General features: G+C 42.2%; 2 protein-coding genes across 7 annotated transcripts; one reads left to right on the top strand and one right to left on the bottom strand.

Moving 5' to 3' along the window:
* Positions 1-445: 445 nt before the first annotated feature.
* On the top strand, positions 446-9828 carry PSTK (phosphoseryl-tRNA kinase; the record flags this gene model as incomplete). The annotated part of the gene is given in 6 exon segments (XM_024555502.3): positions 446-705; positions 2707-2998; positions 3244-3442; positions 6266-6341; positions 6819-6912; positions 8080-9828. Coding segments are annotated over 6 exon segments (1086 nt in total). The 3' UTR covers positions 8289-9828.
* A 572-nt stretch (positions 9829-10400) lies between these two features.
* IKZF5 (IKAROS family zinc finger 5) lies at positions 10401-22311 on the bottom strand. Of its 6 annotated transcripts, none has more exons than XM_045191680.2 (5): positions 22168-22311; positions 20560-20708; positions 16081-16263; positions 14113-14295; positions 10401-12854 (listed from the first exon to the last, which is right to left on the bottom strand). In XM_045191680.2, the coding sequence occupies exons 3-5, from the start codon at positions 16211-16213 to the stop codon at positions 11911-11913; spliced, it is 1260 nt and encodes a 419-aa protein (XP_045047615.1). In that variant the 5' UTR covers positions 16214-16263; positions 20560-20708; positions 22168-22311; the 3' UTR covers positions 10401-11910. The 6 variants fall into 6 exon arrangements, with proteins under 6 accessions (XP_045047615.1, XP_045047618.1, XP_045047617.1 ...); XM_045191683.2 differs by having other exon boundaries at positions 16081-16249; XM_045191682.3 differs by lacking the exon at positions 22168-22311 and adding an exon at positions 22048-22143.
* Between the last annotated feature and the right edge of the window lie 61 nt (positions 22312-22372).

Raw genomic sequence — 22372 nt, 5'->3', positions numbered from 1 at the left:
TTCCACCTACCACTTAAAGAGCGGCAGCGGAGCCCGGTCGTCGGACTGTTAGTTTCCCTTCTTATTCTTTGATTTCTACTAATTGGCCTTCCATACACCGCTGGGGGAAGAGGTTCAGTCTGTGATTCCCCCGGGTAGGGGAATTCACCATAATTAATTGCAGGCACAAATCCTAAGGTCTTGCAAGGTTCCGGCAGGGAGAATGATTCTAACTGAAGATTAAACTCAGCTCTCTGACCCTTTATAAAAACGTCCTGGGGTTGGGAAACGCATCGCCGTGGTCTTCCCCGCCTAAAGCATTCGCCTCACAGAGGTCGTGCCAGCGCTTCAGGTGACCACGTGCATCATTTCGGATTCAAAGCCTCGCCCATTCCTCCAACGCGACAGCAGGCGGCGCAGTAGGGAAGTGGGAGACTGCGCGCGCGCGCGCGCGGCTGGAAGACGGTTCCGGGGACGGCGTTCGCTGCGGCCTTCGGTCTCCCGGGCAATATGAAACCCGGCGGGGAGGCCCGAGGTGCGCGCGGCGAGGGGCCGCGGAAACTAGGACTCTGCGTCCTCTGCGGCCTGCCGGCGGCAGGAAAATCGACCTTCGCGCGGACCCTCAGCCACCGGCTACGGCAAGAGCAGGGCTGGACTGTTGGCGTCGTCGCCTACGATGACGTCATGCCGGACGCGTTCCTGGAGGAGGCCGGCGCGCGGCCACTGGTGAGTACGGAGGAGGCGGGGCCTAGGCTAGCGGGGCACTATGCTATGCACCCGCTTCGCTGGGTCCTGGGCGACACCGTGTGGGGACGTTAGCCCGGATACCGAGGAGAGACCCGAGTTGGAGGAAAGTGGAGGTTGTTTAACAATCAGTTGACTCCATCTTAGAGTAATTCGTTGCAGAGATTTATATGTATATGTATTGTGTACATATACTATATGTATACATATACATATAGTATATGTACACACGGGACGTACATGTATTGTGTGTTCTAGACAGTGGAATCTTAAAAGACAGGTTCTGAAGTCAGCATGCAAGGTGGAAGTCCCCATAGTTAAATATACTCTTGAAAATCCTTTGGGAAGATTAATCTCTCGAAAGTTCCAACATTAACAGCCAGCCAGGGGTGAATCCAGGTATTGTGGGGTTTAAAGCTTATACAATTTGGGGAACCTTTTTTAATAAAAAGAATACAAAATAGTACATAACAAAATTGCTAGGGCCTCTCCCAAGACGATAAAGAGGCTGTACAAATGAAGGACCTGAAGCTCAATTTCATTCACCTGAGGGTGAACCCGCCACTGCCAGCATTGCAAAAGATAGCTGTGTCTTCATCGACCACCCCATGAAGGAATGAGCTTGTATTAGGGACCAACTTGTCAAGTACACACTTTAAGCCCTCAAATCACACTCAGCGCAGTGAGATGCATCCCCTTGGAGATGCAGGTGGAAACAGACCGCTGGGGGAAGAGTACATTCATGCCTGGTTGAAATATTCTGAAGAATTAAAATACTTATTTTTGTCGTTATTGCCTGAGTGTAGATAAATTCACCATAAATAAAATACAAATATGACATGATTCCACTCCATAAGTTTATATGCAAAAGTACAGCACATTCGGTGTCCAGAAACATTTTGGACCACTCCAGCAAAGTTATTTATTTCCCCAGTCTTGGCTCATTATGAGGTAAATACAGTGTCAAGTCCCTGGCAAGGAGCGGGTTTACTTGGATGATAGTATTCTCAGCACTCTGGAGAAAGCTGAAAGTTGTTGACAGTGATTGTTGTGTTTGCTGGGCCACTCTGCACCTACAGATGAAGGCCGTGAAACTCACCTGGTCCCATGAGAAGGCCATCTCACCTTTTACTGAGTTTCCTTTTCAGTGGGTTTTGCTGGTGGATTTGTTGTATGTGCTGTAATTTCAGCGATGTGGTGAGGCAGGGACAGGCGGGAGAGGGTCCCCGATCTCCCGACTTGTGTTCGACCTCAGAGCTATGTCAGTGCTCTCCACAGTCCTTGAGCAGCACAAGATCACATGTATTTTCAAGCTGTTTATTCTCTTCCCTTCAATCTGCTTCCTCTACAATTCCCCACCCCATTTCCACCCTGTTGTTAGGCTTAGGTCTTTCCCTGTTGACCCAGGGACCTTTCCAGGGGATACTCTTTCTGTCCACAATTCTGTTCATTTCAAAGACAAACCAGCATTACTCTATCGTAGCCACACTAACTTATTTTGGCAGGATATTGATTTTGGCTCCTCCTTTCTCCTGGATGGTAACAACAGCTTGCATTCATTTATTCACTCATTCAGTCATTCAGTTATTTAATATGGCTTTCTGAAGCACCTGTTAATGCCAGACCCTCTGCTGGAGGCTGGATGTGCAACGGATTAGCAGGGACATAGAGCTGTGCCAACAGATGTCCAAACAGTGTAAGCTCTGCTGCAGTGGAGACCCAACATGTACAGAGCAAGGTGTCCCAATAGCCTAGGGAGGGTCTGAGCTGCTTTCTGCAAGGTCGAGTCTGGTAAGAGTTCACAAAGGACTGATATCATTGATGAGTTTTACAGGAGGGCATGGAGACATGAGAAAGTAAGTTATGTTGAGGGAACACCAAGTGGCTCAGTATGGCGGGCGGAAATTTTCATACGGGGCCGGGTGGCAATGAGGCATGCCCACCTTAGTCTACTATAAATTGCCATTCTTCGGTCTTTTGCAGCCATCCCAGTGGAAATTGCTTCGACAGGAACTGTTGGAGTACGTAGAACACTTCTTGCTGGCTGTCATTAATGGGCGTCAGATGTCTGCCCCCACCAACAGGACGGAAGCCATGTGGGAAGATTTTATAACCTGCTTAAAGGATCAAGACCTGCTGTCTTCTGCAGCCCTTGAGGCCCAGTCTAGCTACCTCTTAACAAAGACTGCTATTTCTGGACCTTTGTTTTTGATTTTAGATGACAACTTCTATTATCAAAGTATGAGATATGAAGTCTACCAACTGGCTCGGAAATGTAATTAGAACATTTTTTTTTCTTACACACCCACACATTGATTTGTATATCAGAATCATTACTGTCTTCAGTGAGAAGTTAATTGGATTAGGAGGTCTATATGAATTTACTTAATTTTCAAAGGTAGATGCTCAGTATTACAAATGGTTTTCCCTGCTGTGGCTGGGATAATTTGTCTAATATATTTATTTCACATTTTGGAAAATAGTACACCAGTAACTTTTGTGGTTTCAAATTGTTTTCAGATTCATTAGGCTTTTGCCAGCTCTTCTTAGATTGTTCTCTCGAGACCTGTTTACGGAGGAATGGCCAGAGACTTCGGGCACTGCCTGCGGAGACCATCCACATGATGGCGAGAAAGATAGAAGAGCCAAACCCCGAGAAAAATGCTTGGGAACACAACAGCCTCACAGTTCAGAGTCCAGCATGTTCTTCTGAGGCCAGGTACCCTGCTCGAAGCCATCCTTCCCTGGGTGTCTCCCCGAGGCAGGCACCATGCTGAATGCTTCACTTACAGCACAGGTGGCAAACACAAGGCCCGCGGGCCGAATCCAGCCCTCCACTTTGTTTTATCCGGCCCAGCACCTTGTTTCTACCCAGCAGCAGCACCGAGCTCTCCCTTAACTGTTAAGGAGTAGTTACACTTACACAGTCCTAAAGTTACATTCGGCCCTTTGCAGGCAACCGCGAGGCTGATGTAGCCCCCAGTGAAAGTGAGTTTGACACCCCTGACTTACAGGATATCCACTTGGTTGATCTTCACACAGGCCTGGGAGAGATATTGTCATTTCCCCTTTTGTGATAAAGAGGAAACTGAGCGAGAAAGTTTAGTTTGCCCAGAGTCACCGAGCTTGTGACAGCTGAGGTTTGCACCCATGTTTGTTTGCAGGCATGTATGTGCCCTGGTTAAGATTCTGGTCTCTCAGAGGCCGGAGCAGGGATTCCGAGTACAACACACCTTTGACACTCTTGCTAGAATGGCAGACTAAGCTAAATAGTTGCCCAGTAGTGTTATTATAGAAAGAAAAAGAGTGGAATGGATACTGCATCCTAATTTTGCCTTAAACCTCACTGTGATTTTACTGCTTCTGTATAGGTAAGGCCTGTGGCTGTGGTGTCTAATGCACTGCATGCATAATATATGCCTTGAGAGTTCTGGAACCGTGCATTTCTGATAGAAATTCCACTGTTTCACTGATGAAATACTCTACGTTTGCACTGTCCAGTGTCGCTGCTGCCGACCACACAGGACCATTAAGCAGATGAAGTACAGCCAGTGCAACCGATGGCCTGAATTTTAAATTTTAATGACTTTAACCTTAAGTAGGCCCACGTGGCGGTGGTTCTTCTGTCAGACGGTGCAGTTCTCGGGTAGACCACCCCCATTTCCTGAGCTCCTGCCTCTTGTCCATAGGGGGCCTGCGATTTTTAAAGGCTAATTTTTCACAACTCCTTCAAAATGCGTAGTTCCCAGGATACAGTTTCCATGTATTTTATAATAAATACTTTAACATAATTAAAAAATTGGATTTAAGTGACTTGTTTATAGGGTTTATACAATAAGCTTGTTGCTGAGGTTTCTAATTTTAACTGCTCATAATGCCCTGGAACTTGGAGCTGGCACGTAACCAATTGCTCACCACTCATTTTGGAATACTTAAAGTTTTTCGTTTGGCAGAGACTGGCTGCTCGAGACGGTGAGGTACCCACGAGAGCAGCCTAAGGTTACCGTCGGTGCTTTCAGTCAGCCCCGGTTCTGGCTGGAAGCCGGGGGAGGAGGGCGGGCTTCTCTGGCACAAGTCCAACCCTCAGCACACTCTGCAGTTCCGTCTCGGGCCCTCGGAACCCGGTTGCCTGTTCTCACACGTCCCAAATAGTCAAAGCGGAACCGAACGGGCTGGTTGAAGTCTGGTGGCCCTTTCTTAGGAAGAAGATCTGACAGGTGTTTCCTTCCCAAGCTTCTATGAAATCCTACTACTGCCCTGGCAGCAAGAGCAACTGAGCAGATACTATGTACGGGACGTATTCTGAACACATTTTGTGTATAATCTCATTGAATCCTCACAAGAACCCTTTAAGGGTACATAGAGTTCTCTCCCTTTTAGAGATGGGATAGCGGAGGCCCCGGCAAGTACACTGACGCATCCAGGCAGCAAGTGGCAGAGCCAAGGTTTGGGTGCAGTGCTCGCTCACTCTAGATCCTGGGTTCTTTTCAGTGAGAAAAATGCTCCTGAGATTGAGATTTAACTCGGCGAATTCACTGCCTTAAATTTTCTCAGCGCTACCCTTTGCACTCTGAGTAAGATCCAAACTCCTTATCAGAGCTAATGTGTTCTAACCCCAATCCTGTGTCTGAGTAGATGCATCTAATCCTACATCTGTCCCTTTGCTACTTTTCAACCAAACCAGCCACCTCTGTGGCAGGAGCACAAGCTTGTTCTTGCCTCGGGGACTTTGTACTGGCGGTTCCTTCTACCCTTCCACGTGTTTGTGCTTAACTGGCTTCCCTGACCACCCTCACCAGCCGTGAAGAATGCTAGAGGACCCAGTCACTCTTATCATCACTGTGTGTTTGTTCAACTCGCCACTTGTCACTGTCTGAAATTATTTTTTGCTTAATTTATTATGTCTCTCTCCATTACATTATTTCCTGGAGAAGGTGGGGATCTTGCTTTACCCTCAGCTGAGCAGTTTCACATACCCGGTTGTACAATGTTTTTCCTGTAACATGCTCAATAAATATGTGAAATGAATGAATGAATTCTGCCGCTACCCTCCCCGGGCCCTGGACAGGTGAGGGCCTTGGCTAATCCACTTGGCTCTGCCATTCATTCATTCAATGAGAATTCATTCATTATTCTCACGGGCATTTAAAATTCGCTCACGCAGTGAATGAGCGTCAGAAAGTGGAGACTGCGCGTCTTTCCTTAGGGAATAAAAGAAGAGTTCTGGTAGCCTCAAGTTCAACACTTAAGGAGGGAAAAGACAGTATCTTTCCAAAGCTTATTGACTGGTATGTCTTAAGATATTAATATTTTTTTTAAATGAGGGGTTTTTGGGGACTTATGATTTGTTGAGCTTCTACATTTGAATTTTGCCAAGTAGAAGGCAGGTTTTAAATTACTTTGGTTTTCTTCCCCTTTTGTTTAGGATCTTGGATTATAGCACTTTTATTCTTTTAGAATTCAAGTTGGCATTCATAAACACAAGTTCTTTAAAAACACAAGTTTACTGGAATGACTTATTTTACCCCACCTTCTCTTACAGCCCAGAGGTGACTGATTTATTGCTCACTGCTCTGGAAAACCCAGTGAAGTACGTTGAGGACAACATGGAACAAAAGGTAAGTCTTCTGGTTTCAGTTTAGTATAAATGAGAAGGAACTGCTTTTTGTAGGAAGATCTTTTTGAGCTGAGTGTAACATAGGAGTACCTTGTGAAGGGTGCCTCGGCACTCAGCTCCTGGCCCCTGGACACAGCAGTGCCCCGGCCGCCGCCACACTTGCTGCTCAGCTGTTACATTTTCAGAAATGCTGGACCTTGGTGTTGATAGCTTGAGATGGGCAAGGATGAGGCTAGTTACACCAGAGATTGACAAACACTCCAGATAGGTCTTGGGTTTTTAAAAATTTTTTCTGGAGAGCCCATTATTGGATATTCACCATCATCCCACCGCCTATACAGCTTACAACTGGATGTATTTCATTTAAACCCCTGCTAGGGAAGAATAACTGGAACAGAGAAGCCTCTTCAACTCCACTTTAGCCATGTCTTTTGTAAAACTATGTAACTGTTCTAAAAACAATGTCTGTGTCACACAGGAAACAGACAGAATTGTTTGTTCAACCAGCATTCTTCATCAAGCTGATCAGACCCTGCGAAGAATTGTCTCTCAGACAATGAAGGAAGCGAAAGGTACGCTGGGTGTATTCTGTGAAAACAAGCTTAGTCATCAGGGAAGTGCAAATCAAAACCACAATGCGATACCACTGCACACGCACTAGACACCGAGAATCAAAAAGTGTAAGTGTTGCTGAGGATGTGGTGAAATCAGAACCCTCGTACATAGCCGGGGGGGGGGGGGGGGGGGGGGGGGATGTAAAATGGTGCAGCTGCTTTGGCAAACAGCCTAGCAGAGTAGGGTTACATGGGACCCAGCAGTTCCACTCCTAAGCACATACTCACGAGAAATGAAACATGTCCATACAACAGTTTGTACACAAATGTTTATAGCAGCATTATCCATAACAGCCAAAAGATGAAAGCAACCCAAATGTCCATCAGCTCATGTGGTATATACATAACATAGATTATGTAGCCATAGAGAGGAATGAAGCATCAGCTACAACATGGATGAACCTTGAAAACTATGCAAAATGAAAAGAAGCCCATCAGAAAGGCCACATGAGTCATCAGGTGAGATGTCAGAACAGGGAAATCTAGAGACACAGGGTAGATTAGTGGTTGCTTAGGGGTTGGGAGGGGTGGCAGGGATGGAGAAGAGGGTGACAGGTGAAGAGGATGAAATGTTCTAAAATTGCGGTGATAGGTGCAGATATCTGAGTTGTAGTTTAAATGGCTAAATTGTACGGTATGTGAATTCTCTCTCAAGAAAGCTGTTTAACAAGCGAATTCAGTTCCAGTCACAGTGCCCACACGGCTGCCTAGCAGGTGCTGGGTTGGACAGAGTAGGTACAGGACACTTCCACCATTGCAGAAAGTGGTATCGGACAGCGGTAGTAGGTAACATCCCAGTTTCAGAACCAAACGTCATTTGCTGTCTGTTTTTTTGCCTCACTACCTGTTAATTGAAGAAGAATGTTGAGTCAACTCTCTTGTCAACAAAAAAAAAATTCCTTTACAGGCTTGTATTCTTTGCTCAGGAATTTCATAGCGAGTTATTTCAATGATTTGCTGTATCACATTAACATGACCTTTTGTCCATATATTATACCAACTCATTTACAACTATGTAAGAATCTGATTGGTTAGTCCGAAGTAATCGAATTAATTTCCTGATGTCACTAGACAGCCCAACTTGATATAATTTATACAAATAATTTTAGAATATCTTGATTTTAGATGAACAAGTGCCTCCTTACAACTTGAAACTTCTAGCAGAAGAACTTAACAAGCTCAAAGCAGAGTTTTTGGAAGACCTAAGACAAGGAAACAAAAAATATCTGTGCTTTCAACAAACCAATGAATTATCAGATGTTATTTCTTTTTTTCATTATAAGAAAGATAGCATTGTGCAGAAGTATATTTTGAAGCAGCATTTAAAATTCTGAATTTCTAATCAAATGTCTGATTTTGGTTAAGATGTTACAAACTGATTACAATAATTTCGTATTACTGAAGGTTTTCTAGGCCAATGAATTGCCAAAAGCTTATTTTTTATAAAAATCGGTCATTCTAAAAGATCCATTTGTTGTAACAGAAATTACTTTAGTCAGCCACTTGTCAGATGCTACAAGGATAATTAAGCATGAGGGGCAGCACGAGGAGCATCCTTCCATGCCAGAGCCCTTAGGGCCGGGAAGGGGCAGGCGTCTCTAGAAGAAACTAGAAAGGAGACAAAATGTGGAGATGGAGCTGATTTTAACTCATGTGACAGATACTCTTATGGGTAAGGCATTCTACAAATTCAAACAAAGGTTGCCAATAAAACCTTTTTCTCTTAATTAACATTTTACATACTGGAAAGTTACTAAAAAAACCTAGCTGGATTCTAGTTCTCACAAAAAGAAAAATCGAAATCATTAGAAAGCGTTATTTTTTTATTCATATATTACAAAAACAAAGCTTCTTTCACAATATGAGCTACATACTAGGTATGGTTATTTCGGCATTACCTCCTTCTGGAGTCCCTAAACAATACAGTTTTTGCAACCATACTCACTTTGTTTTGCATACAAAATATGTTCTTTACATCAAAGTAAATATTAACAAAAACAAATTCTAGAAATCATATACCCTCTAAGACTATTTAATGAAAAAAAAATGCTTAGCAGGGAATTTTTTAAAAAATATGTCCATTTGATAAATATTTTTGTAGAACTTCAAATGAGGTTTATCTCTGAACATTTTTAAAGTAATATTCCCTTTGTCAAATGATTCTGCAGATGGATAGCAAGCATTTATTTCTAAAGTGAATAGCACTGGAAAATATCCAATGGAATTTTTTCAAAGTAAAAGTCTAGGCCTTTACTTGAATTTCAAGAAGTTGTAGCTACATACATTAGTAGAATCTGAAATAAAGTAATTCCCTATTAATGACTTCACAGTTTCTTAAAAATATATTAGTGGAGATAAATTATCTTACCAACTTTAAAGTCTAAACTTATGTTCACTGAACAAAAATAAATTTAATTTTAGAACACTGCCTGTGAACAGCAAAATACTATAAATATTGCATGTTAAACTTTCCCCAACAACTCATTTCTATAAAATAGTTGATTAAAAATAAAATGGGACAAATATATTCAATATTTAATGGAAGATACATTTAACTCACAGATTTAAGTAAAATCCTCAATCTTTTTAAAAATACAATACTAAAAAAGTTTCTAAGGTAGATTTGCTTCAAAAACTTTAGTGCATTTAGAAGTAATTGTAGCTTTCAAGCATCAACACCTTTGGAATTCCAACTGTGCTCTTTAAGTCATAGGAAAATTAGAATTATACATTCTAGTTTATAATTATGAAAAAAAATGTTCTATGTTTAAATTAAAATGCACCTCCAAAACATCTATATTTAGTTGTCAGAAAAAAATGTATTCGTCACCATTTGGCCCAGAATGTAGAGTTAATAAACTGGTTTTAATGAGAGTTCTTCCTTTTGTTTAATGAAAACTTTGTTTCTATTTTGGGTGTTGCTTTTATTTTAAGGATGAAATAAAAGTGAGAGGGCAAAAATGAAAGCTTCCAAGTGACAGCAGCCCCTCCTTTCCCGCAGTTGGTAAACCCGGGGCCAAGTCCCGCATCTGAAAATGGCCACACCGGGGCTGGTCTGAGCAACCCGGGCCACGGAGCGGAACGGGACTGTAGAGTTTTCAAGGTGAAAGCCTCTCTTTGACAGGAAAGAGAGGCACTTTCGGAGAAGCTCAGACCCCACTTCTTTGAACAGTGCTGATGAGGTGAGTTTAGGCTGGATGTTAAACCACTAGAGCTCATTTTGCTGGCTTTCCAGCATTTGGGAGGGCGGAAGACCCACTTACTTGGTACGTGGGGTTTTGGTGGACGTACGCCATCGACATTCCTCTTATTTACTCTTAGAGTAGTGGTCTTTTTTGTATAATAAATGCTCGATCGTTAGGGCATCCTCTTTACAAAGCCAATTAGTAACACTTTCAAACTTTGAACCAAATTAAAAATAAAATTTTTGCACAGTACACAGAAACCAAGTTAGTAACAATATATTTTATTGTTTGACCAAGCTCTCTTCAGAGTAAGCTAGTTATTACACAATATATAAACAATAGCCTCCTATTCAAAATTACTCTAGATTTAGCAAGTCTTATTTTTGTAAACAAATTAAATATCATGTTTAAATGCATTTATCTATTTTCATATTTTAAAATCCTTTCTTACTAAGGTGATGACTCAATCCGTTTCCCTATAGTTTTGTCATGTACAGAAAAGACTGTTAAAGCTGCAAATAAGCATAATTTGAATTCACATGAAGTATCTTAAATGGCCAAGTCTGAAGTGGAGACCAAGATTCGTTTTGGATATATGCCCTCCTTTTTAAAAATATTACTTCACCATCACGTTTTTCCATGTGTTTCTATACTCAACTTTTTTTTTTTTTTTTTTAAATTATGGCCAACAAATGGATACAAAGCAGGGAAAAGAAACTTCGGAGAAATTTCTCCTAAGGACTGCATTTGCTAGGAACCAATGGATGATTTGCACTGCACCTCTTTGGTCGTCAAAGGAATAGGCGTAGATACCAAGGAACAGATTCTTGGTATCCTTTTCAACCTCACCGAACGTCAGTAATGACGTCAGGATGAAGGGTTAGATATAAGGTTCAAATTAAAACAACAAAAAAGGCATTTTCATAGATAATCTTCTGATATTTCTAACATTCTCATGTATTTACCTGTGGTGTTTAAAATAAGCTAGACGTATAATAAAAAGAATCCAGTGGAAAATTGACATATCTTTGAACTAGAAATTGAGTAAACAGGTTTTTAAATATTAAACTCCATTTTCAATGTAAAGTCTTAAGTTTCATTTCTTTTCAGAATTTCTCTCTCATATTTTTATAACTTTAATTTTAAAAGAATTAACTGTTTTACATTTCCCCTTGTGGGAAAAAAGAAAGATTTACTATACACTGAAATAGCCTTACTATTATCAGTTGAAATGAAACTACTAATTCAACTTAAACTATGTGAACTAAATAGTATTTCAACTAGGAGCAATTTTAAAGGCAATTCCTCTACTAAACACTAAAATAAGTTGTATTAAATTTTGTGAGAAAGTAATTTACTATTTTGAAATATGGTAGAAATAATATCCAGCTGCAATGTATATATTGAAACATCAAGAGTATTGATAAGCTTTGAAGTTCATATGGACCATAAATGTGGGAGATTTAAATGAACACCTTTAAGATTAAGATTGCACTTCAATTCTCAAATGTCTAAATGAAAGCAAAAAACAGACACCAATGTGTCTAATTGTTCTAATATATAAATGGCCCTGACCAGACTTTTATGAAAAAAAATGCAAACATTTTGTTTCCACTGTCAAATTTGTTTTCTATAAATATAACGTATAAACTTTAAATTAGCATACACCTTATTAGGGATGGATCCCTTTCCCCCCCAAAAACCAACAATAAACAAAACCACACAATGCAAAAAGGCAAAACCAAGTTAAGCATAATGTGATTGCTTCCAATCAGTGTTGGTTATGTTGCCCTCTTGCAAAATGACAGGCAAAATCATACTTGTTTTTACATTTGCATCCACATATGTTACACTGAAAGGGATTTTCATACCCATGACATCCCATGTGAATAGTGTAAAGGATATTGTCAGCAAAGTACATGTCGCAGTGCTGGCAGTGGTGTAGAAGCTGTGGGTCCTGGACCGGCAGGGTCGGAGCTGGAGTGCTTGGCTGGCTGTTTCCAATGCTAGGTGTACTCGTGTGGGCACTTGGTTCACTGCTGGGACCTGCCACCGGGCTGTAGTTCCTCTGACTGTGTGGCGGCCGAGGTTCAGGACTTGTTGGGGAGGAGCTCTGAGGAATGCCCGCCGACACGGCAGCGACCACTGCTGGGCCAGAGGGCTGCTGCATCATGAAAGGCTTCTCGTCCGGGCAGGGAACTACATCAGGGGATGCAGGGTTTGGGTTTTCAGGTGGCAAACTGGACAACTGTCCTGCTAGAGTGGAGAGCTGATTTAAAGGGTTGTCAACCAGGAGTTCTTGGGGGTCCCTTGGTAGGCCACCAGTTGAAGTGGTTTTCGCCATATTTTCATAGGAATCAGTCTGGATGTTTGAGATTTCGTGGGTAAAATCATTAAGGTAGTCTGGCTTCTGAACCACCATAGAAGGTGGACTTAAGTTGATTAGTGCTCTTCTGCTATAGCCCAGATTGCTTGTTTTCTTCTGTAAAACCCCCCACATTTTCTTGCTGCTTAAGGAAGACCTAGTACCTTTAATTGGTACCATTTTATGTTTGCGCCTTCGATGATGGGACAGGTTGCTTCGATCACTGCAGCGGAAGGAACATAATTCACATTTGTATGGTTTTTCTCCAGTATGGGAGCGCATATGGGCTTCCAGATGACGCTCATAAGCAGATGCAAATGGACACAAGTGACATCTATGAGGTTTTTCACCTGTTTAGAAAGAAAAAATAGGGGAGAAGCTGCAAAAGGAGATCATTCATGTTTTGTCCATTCATTAGATTTGAAATTGATCAAAAATAAAATGCTTTTCAGAACTTCACATTTGCACAAAAGATTGTTAAAATTTGTATAGAAATCTGCAAACAAAGCTTCAGGACTCATCAGCAACAATTTGAGATATACAGATATAATCTATTAGTTAATACAGTGTAAAAATTGTTACGGCTTCAACTGACATTTGAGAAAGGCAGAACTAGTACAACTGATGATAATATTCCCTATGTAATAATGATTTTACCAAAAGTATACCCCAGAGTTACATGTTCATGTATGTATCTATACATGACCCTTATTCATACATATTTACACACACACACACACACACACACACACCACTTCCTCAGGAAAAAATACAAAAATCCTTTTTTAAGAAGTCCTTATATCCAACAGAAAGTTCAAAACTGAAATGGGCTAGTCCAAGTATGAGGTATATGAAGTGTCCCTTCGAAAGTCCAGCTTCACCTCTACCTTTCTCCTCTTCTTCAGGTGCCTGAAGGGACCATTTAGTTAGGGCTGTGAGCTGAAGATGGCCGAACACGTGAAACAATTATCTGGATTATGAGATCTGGGGTCATTCATTTAACAATTGAGCACGGCACAGCTACTACCCACCTGATGCTCTGTTGGGCTCTGGGGGCACAAAGAGGGCGCTACACAATCCCTGTCCTCAAGAGGCTTTCAGGCCACCAACACAACATGGGAAGCCAGTGGGGCACACAGGAAGGACACCTGACCTGGTCTTGGGCCAGGACAAGGTGTAGGTAGGAGGGTCTCACAGAAAGGATAGCCAAGGTGGGACGTGAGGAACGGCGGTGTAGTCTACAATGGTACACAAACCTTGTCCCAGTCTGCAATTGAAATGTACTTAGTGACAAAGATGGAAACATCTTCCCACTTCATACTGCCCTCGGCATTAACCTGCCCAGCCCGAGAAGCAGACAGATGTTGAGAGATTACCTGGATTCAGGAGAAAGATGGCTAAGGGGAAGCTCTCTACAAGGGGCCCCACTTCCTGTTTGTATGCTGTAATGCTACTGTTTTGTAAAAATGGAGTGACTCCCTCATTTATTCAGACCTTCTATCAGCCTTCATCTTTAAACCATCAGAACTGCTTATGTGACAGATCAACCTGCCCGCCTTGGCCCCTCTCCTGCCGCCAGAGGGCCTTCTCCAGCCCTCTCTCTGTTACCTGTGTGGATTCTGATGTGTTCAATAAGCCGGGCTGTTCCTTTGCTGGCATAGTTGCAATACCGACACTTGAGCTTCCCATCGAAGGTCCTTTCGAACCCGTCTACTAACATTCCTGAGTTTTCATCCAGGGAAACTTCAACAGATGGGTGATCAAGTCCATTTTGATCACCATCTGTTCCAGCTATAAAAAAAAAAAGTATAGCAAAAGAAATTATGCATCTCAGAATCAACTCAGTACAGCATTTTAGTCCTGAGTGGTAGAAAATCTTTCATGAAATGCGAGTTCACTAGCCTGCTTGCAAACTTTACCAGTCCTCACCATGGTCTGCAGGAGAGAGCAGCATGTTGCCCTCAATGGACAGGTAAGGAGACGGGAGTAAACGGCGATGGCGTCGTTACACGTTTTTGAGTCTAGCCACTTCTATACATGTAACTGGAAGTCATGAAAACCTCACAAAAGCCTAATCCAGTTAATGCTGAGTTTTGCACTGTTCCACTCAGTCAATACGTATGTCCTAGATTATGGGCTGCATTTTCGATCCTGAAATTGTAATACAGCACCTAAAGGAAAATACTGTACTTGACTCCTCTAAATATTACAACTGTAAGACTTTGAGAGCTAAAAGATGTTTGTTTGGCTCTTTGCTCTTGACCTAATCTGACTACTTTTTTGAATCAAGAAACTCAAGGGGCAAGTGCTCACAACAGGAAACCCAGCAGCCAGCAGGGACCAGTGCCCTGGGCTCTTGGACCCCAGTCCAGGGCTCCGCACGCGAGGGCGTCTGGAAGGAAATACTTATTCCTACAGCTTCAAGGGAAAAGCAGCTCTGTTCCATCCCCAGGAGGCAGCAATATGACATAAGGAATGGAAACAACACCCCCACTCAGAAGTGACTCTGCCGCTTGGTACAAGTCCAGCATGCAGTGATGCCACTGTACTGCAGAGGCACGAGGCTCAGTGTCCCCCTGTCCCACTGCTTTCCCAACCCAATGACTCTCTAATCACAGATTTTGATTTAGTAGATATGAGGTGGGCACTGACATTCTGCACTTCTAACAAGCTTCCAGGTCTCTGCTGCTGGTTCCTTGACGACAAGGCCACAGACCACCTAGGTCAGGGGCCAGGGAACTTTTCCTCTAAGGGTCAGACAGTAAATACTTTGGGCTTTGTGAACCATATGGTCTCTATCACAACCACTCAACTCTGCAGTTGTAGCCAAAAAACAGCTACAGAAAACATGTAAACAAGCAAATGTAGCTATATTTCAGTGAAATTTTATGGATGCTAAAGTTTGGATTTCATGTAATTTTCACATGTTATGACATTATTCTTTTTTTGATGTTTTCCCAACCATCTTTAAATGCAAAAAGCACTCTGAGCTTGCAGGTCACACAAAAACAGTTAGCAGTCCAGATGGGCTCACGGGCTGTAGTGCACTAACCACTAGTGAGGGTCCAGTGTGGGTGGTGAACTAGCTAGACAGTCTCTCCGTTGTGGCTCGCTGCTCTCTCTATTCCAGTTTTTCCTCCTGGACAGGTAAGCACAGTCAGCCCTTTCTTCACTTTAAACGTGAAGAAATGGAACCCCCCATTTTGTTTCAGGTCTCACCCAGATTTCCTAATGGCCAAATCCTTCCTACACTGAAGCTGATGCTTGACCTGTTGGGTTGCTTGTGTCTGTCGTTAGTTGATAGAACGTGGAGGACAAGAATAGAACTTGAACCCCTAATCTTCCAGCAAGACCATAAAACATCTCTGGACCATGTTAAGTCCTTGGGGAGTTTCACTCTCCGTCAGCAAAAATCTGACATGTTTAAAGAAAGAAAAACAAATTGCCCTGTATCTTTCCAGGAAAAAGTAGAATGATTCACATTAGCGAATAATGGTCTTCACAGTATGGTAACTACACACAAACGTGAGTCTGTCTGTGAAAACTAAATGATTACTAGTATTAAGATGAGTCTACCTCCCTGAAGAGCCTCTGCTTCTTTGTCCCCACTAACTGATCCAGAAATCATGTTCACATGGTGGGTCTGCTGCGTCAGGTACTCCTGGAAGTCCTTCACGAAGTCCAAAGGCTCTGGCTTCTTTTCACCCATCTTTGATTTTTTTTTTAAGTTTACAGTTTGTTATACCTAGGGGGAAAAAACTGAAATAATTTTACACTGGTTAGAGAGATCCAGTACATATGGAAACAACAAGCAACAGAGAACACAGTCCCTGTCTTTAAACACTGTATCATCTTCCTGGTAAACTAGAGAAGACATACAAAAAATGGTGAAAAATTAATGTAGTTAATATTACCATATATAATAACATTAAATAGTATACAATTAAACAATAGTAAATAAACATTAAATAATATAAATATATTAAAAATAACTAGATATATATGACTATAATATATAATATTAAAATGTATTATTTAATGTTTAAACTAGGATTCATACTTAAGTCTTAGAGGATGGAAGGAAATTACAAAGAAAGAAAATGAGTCCAGGTGAAAGGAACAGGCACATCAGCGGGGTTATCAATGGAGACAGTAAGGAAACCAAGGGGCTCAATAGAGCTGTCAGAATTTTCTGGATGACGGACAAGCTGCATACCTGCACTATCCAGTAGGGCTGCAACTAGCTGCACGCAGCTACTGAGCACTTGAAACACGGCTACTACTACTAACCTGAATTTTACATTGTATTCAGTTGATTTAAACTGAAACAGCTGCATATGGCTAGGGGCTCCCACTACAGACAGCAGAAGGCTCCTAAGTCGTAGGGTTCACATGAGTAAGTACTCCAGCGATAGATGGTCTAGAACAGAGGGCGGCACACCTTTCTGTAACAGGCAAAACAGTCCACAGCTGAGGCTGTGCAGATCACGCCGTCTCTGTCAAAACGACTCGACTCTGTCACTGCAGCTCAAAGCAGCCATACACAACATGTGAATGAAGGAAAGTATGCCTGTGTTTCAATAAAACTACAAAAACAGGCATTGAGCCCAATTTGGACTACCAGCCAAATCAGAGCTCTCTCTCTAAAATTAGTAAACATATCCTCAGGTGAGAATAAAAACAAAACACAAAGTTTGTGCAGTTGCCTTTCCCCATCTCCCTGGTATTTTCTTGAACTGATTCTCTGTTTCCTAACCATTATAACATTGCATTACTATTTGTTTTGTGACTGTAGTTGATTCTACTGATTATCTGTCCTTTAAAATTTGCCCTTTGATTAGAAAAAAAAAAGTGAGACAGTCAGCTCCAACGAAAAAGATTATTAAGAATAAGATCAAGAACAATATATAAGGTTATTTATCGATAAAACAAAGGAGGAAAATAAGACAAAACACAGAGGGATGTGACAATTGTAAAAAAAAAAATATGCATAAAAAGGGGTAGAATGAGTTCCAGAAAGAGGAAAAAAGAGAAATTTAAAAAAAAAAAAAAAAATCAAGAAATTTCCAGAACCAGAGATCTTGTTCAGATCAAATGGGATCACAGAGTGTAAAACAGAATATATGATAATAACACTTAGGCATATTACTGTGAAATTTAAAAACCTCAAAGACAAAGAAAATTATACAATACTATCTACAAAGAAATGGCAGCCCACCCACAGAAGAAAAACAGTGAGATAGAAATGGGGTATCAATGGCAACCCAAGGTGCAAGAAAACAGGGTAATTGTTTATTCAAATTTAGAATGTTTTAACTTCAAGGTGATAAAGGGTATCTTCCAAAACTCTACATTACAATTAATGGAGAAAATCAGATGCATGGCCCTTAGAATCAAGAACAATACAAGAATGCTTGCTATGGCTACTGTGTTTTTTACTGAACTTACTGGGGTCCTACTGGTTAATTGCACAGGTTGCAGGGGTGATATTTTATAGTACACTGTCTGTATATTGCATTGTGCTACTGCTATTCAACATAGTACTGGAGATAGAGGCCCCCACAATGGAAGAGAAGAGAGAAGAAAAGGTATGAGGAATGGGAGAAAAAAGATTAAAGAAAAGATGATGATGATGATGACCTGGAAAATGAACTTTGTAAAAGCTCTAAGGCCCTATAGCTTGTCTGTGGTGTTTACCTTCCAACTTAGCACCATTTCCAGCCAATCAGTTCTTATGAAAACCGATGCTTCCACTGGAAAATATCTGAAAGTACTCTGACAGGCTTCAGTAAGCAAGATAAATCTTACCAAATCCTGATTAGAAAGCGTAACACTGCTAGGGTACAACAGGAAACAATGCAGGAAAAATGTGGAAGATTGCCAGGACAAAAGCAGAAGAAAATAACTTTTCTCCAAGTATCTCAAGTTTTAAGAATACAAATAAGCCCAATTACAGAGAGTGGCTGGCACATGTTGGCAGTCTCGGCTATTATCACACTGTCACATTATAAATTTCACTGTGTTCCCTGTCACAAACTGTGTGCTGATTTCAATCATAATGCATGATGAGCTTTAAAAAATCGAAAAACAAGGGATGCCAATGGTAAAAGGAAATAATATTGTAAACATGAAAGAAAACAATTTTTAAATTAGTTTTAAATGTATTGGTATGGCCTGTAATCTTAGACCTACATCACAACTCCCTCCATCCCCCCAACATGTGTGCGCACGCGAGCACACGCACACACACATCCCGGCGTGAGCACGCACAGCTCTAGTCCCTGCAAGAGTCAGTTCTGAATGGAAGACGCCTAAGTCCGCGTGGAGTCTTTGATTCCAGACCCACGTTTCTCCAGCTCAGGTCTGTATATCTAAGCCCAATAAATAGAAAATGAACAATAATTTTGAAAAAACAGAAGTTTTCTGATATTGAAAGAAAGTACAGATTTTATATCCAAACTACCTGTCTTTAATAAAATAACCAACAGCCTCAGGACTAAAAATTTAATCTAAGAACTCCACAAGTTAACTACTATCTGGAAATGCTTCTAAAATACTAATACATTTTAAAACATCTACAAAAGTAACATAAAAACCTACTTTGGAAATCCGAAAACTGTAATGTTTTCATTGAAAGTATCTTTTCTGCTAGCCATGAATTCAACACCTTGGAGCTTGTTAGCCAAAAAAGTACAAAATTTCAAATGTAAGAATACAACATGAGAAAAAGAAACGTATTTAAGAATTCTCAGCTTTCATTGTAGATTTGGGTGGTGTACTCCAAGTCTGAGCTATTCTCTCTGTAACTGATATCTAATTGTTTGAACTTCAGAGAAGAATGTTCCCGTGCTTTGTGAGCAGCATTCCCTCCGACACAGCCAGCTTCCTGAGCCCGCCCCGTGGGCGCTCTGATGAAAGTTAAACTGGGTATTCCACGGCACGTGGCACCTGTCTATGTAGAAACTGACCAGGATATACCTCAGTTACTTTTATGTCAACAGCTTCTCCCAAATTATCCATCAAGACTCAAAACTAAGGTTCTTACAAAAACAATCAGAAACTACTCACCCTAGTGAAGGACAGATATATTTAAGAAATAAGCTTTGATATCCCAAAAGAACATGAAGACCTTTTTACCTGTAAGCAGGCAACTGTAACAATTCTCTGACCTTTTTTTTTATTTTGATAAAGGATTTATTCATATGATGTCCTCCGATCTTTCTTCTTTAGTCTCAAATAAATGGGAAGTTTTTGATCAATACAGGGTCTGCCACAAATAACACCCCTTTTTTACTACAAAATCTTTTATTACAAAATCATTAGCATGTAATTCTGTAACATAACAATATCACACTCAACCACACCATATGGCATTTTAGGTGAAATGTTCAAATTAAAACTGTAAATTATTATATCCACATTATTACCCTGCCAACCACACTCAAGCAGGCGCTACTTCTGCCGGACCCTGTACGTACACACACACCCTCTCCACCAGTGGCTAACAATACGGAGGCGGCGCAATGGAAATTAGAAGTCAACCACAACCATAAACAGAGGTGCTGTAAGAACCAGGAGAGGCTCTTCAACCCCCTTCCTTCCAAAGTCTTTTTTCTAAGCTATTGGAGAATTTTGAGAAAACATGATTAGGGGAAGAGTAGAATCTGTTTTATTCACCCAACATTTCTGAAAGGGCTGCTCACCCTGAAGCGGCACACCGAGCCGCTAACTTACTTATACAATGACTTAATTGGGGGTGAGGTGGGCCCACACACATGAAGTGACTGCAGTTCAACAGATGGTGACGGTGACTGAAAGATTTGCTTGTCTGCAGAGCACAATGGAGAAGTCGGACAGTGTGGTCTGGTTTGCGGAGAATAAGGGACCTTCGGAGAGAATTAGAACACATTTCCTCTGATCACAGAACTGTCAAATAACAAATTCTTGAAGGCGAGAGGGAACATTATGAGGCTCCGGGAAATCAGAAAACACAGAAGTAAAACATAAATAAATACAAGTTAGAAGAAATCCAAAAGCGGAGTTACACAATCTAACCTTTTCACCCCAAATCAGTTCCTCCTTTGTCTTGCCACTCCAACATTGATGAAGTGTAGAGTAACTGAAATTTACTCTGGAGACACACCAAGGGACTCCAAAAGGCCATGGAGGGAATTTCAACTAAAATTGAAAAGCCACACAAAGGTCTGCAAAGAAAAACACACCACAAATCAAAACCTTTATGATAAAAATTTAATTAGCACCTACTGGTTTAATAAGCTCCAAAAATAACTTGTGTTGATTGTCCCATTACCAGAAAAGAAAACTAACAGGTAATCAAAGGACGAAACAACCGATTCACTTGGGCAGAAGCATCAAACAATCACCAAAGAGTAACATGCACTAGTGTGACTACGGGGTTTTTTTTTTCAACCAGTGGATTTTCATAAAATTTCATTTTTGGCAAAAAAAATGTCTACATCTTTCTAATTCAAGTTACTAATTTCATTTGTTTATAGTACACTTACAAAAGGGTCAGGCTTACTACTAGCTGAACACTTGTGGTTGCAGAAAAGCAATGCGTTAAGGGAACCATTTGTGGGAAGGGGTTTTGACAAAACCCCCAGCAGGCACACCCCGAAGGGGCACACCTGGATTCCCACCGTTATTCTCCTCTCTATGGCAACCAAGACACTTAGGGTTTTGTGGGAAACACTCTGGACCCCCATGGGGTCCAGACACCTGGCGTCTCAATACGCTGTAACGAATTCCCAATATATTACTGTAGCTGCGGTGAAGGCACAATATAACTCAAATTAAACGGAATTTAAAATTGTTAGTCCAGACGTTTTAAAAGGTGGCTTGAAGTTTTGTTTCTTCTAATTTCTTTAGATCTCACAATTTAAAGCACCTTTATTTCATCTCCCGCTTGTCACTACTCTTGGATTCTGAACAGCTCATTAAGGGGACACTGAATGAGCCAGTGTTTAGTGGCAGCTAGAACTGGTCTGACTTCAATTCAGAATATTGTCACCGAGCACTTACAAGATGCATGACTTGGCTACTCGCACCCCAGTTTATTAAGCGACTTAAACCCTGCATGAACCTGAAGAGTTCTTTGCTGCAAAGTCCTCCCCAAACCTCACACCTCCCCAGAATTAGAGGCACAAACGGCAAAAGCGGACCCAAGCGGGAACATCAATAAAAGACGGAGGTTTAAAAAGTCCTTCTTCCAGGACTCGCGTCGGCGCGACATCCTCACCAGGATTCGGAACACCTAGGAGATCAGCGCCTCGCCTGACCCCCAGGCCCTGGAACCCGCAAAGAGGCAAAGCGCGGGGCACCCCGGGCGCGACCACCTGTGAGAGCCCGAAGCAGTCCCCGACCGCGGAGCCTTCGAGCCCATGCCCGACGGCGCAGCCACCGCGGGCGCCGCGGATTCGGGACTGCTGCGGCCACAGGCACCGCACCCTCCGCACTTGGGCCAGGAAGGTCCCGGGTCGCGACCTCCACGACCAATCGACCACGCCCTTCCCTCTGCTGGACCTGAGTGCCGGGCGGGATCAGCCGTTCAGCCGCGACCCCGGCTCCCGCATCCCGCAGCTCCTTCTTAACCGTCGTGCTTAGCCGCGTGGCTGCCGGCTCCGACGGCAGCCTGCTACATACCACCTGACAACTGCACCGGGTAACGCCCACCGCCTTGTACAACGCCGCTGCCGTCGCCGTCGCCGCCGCCGCCGCCGCTGTCTCCGTCACCGGCGCCGCCGCCGCCGCCATGTTTTGTACGTCTTCGGCTGCCTTCCCGCCCCACTGCCTCCCCCAAGTCTCGCGTGAGCTAGGAGTAGCGCGAAAGCGGAAAAGAGGCTTGTGT

This window comes from Desmodus rotundus, unplaced genomic scaffold, assembly GCF_022682495.2.
Source record: "Desmodus rotundus isolate HL8 unplaced genomic scaffold, HLdesRot8A.1 manual_scaffold_349, whole genome shotgun sequence".
Classification (NCBI taxonomy): Eukaryota; Metazoa; Chordata; class Mammalia; order Chiroptera; family Phyllostomidae; genus Desmodus; species Desmodus rotundus.
Note: the sequence above shows the minus strand (reverse complement) of the source record. Positions and strands in the feature narration are given on the sequence as shown.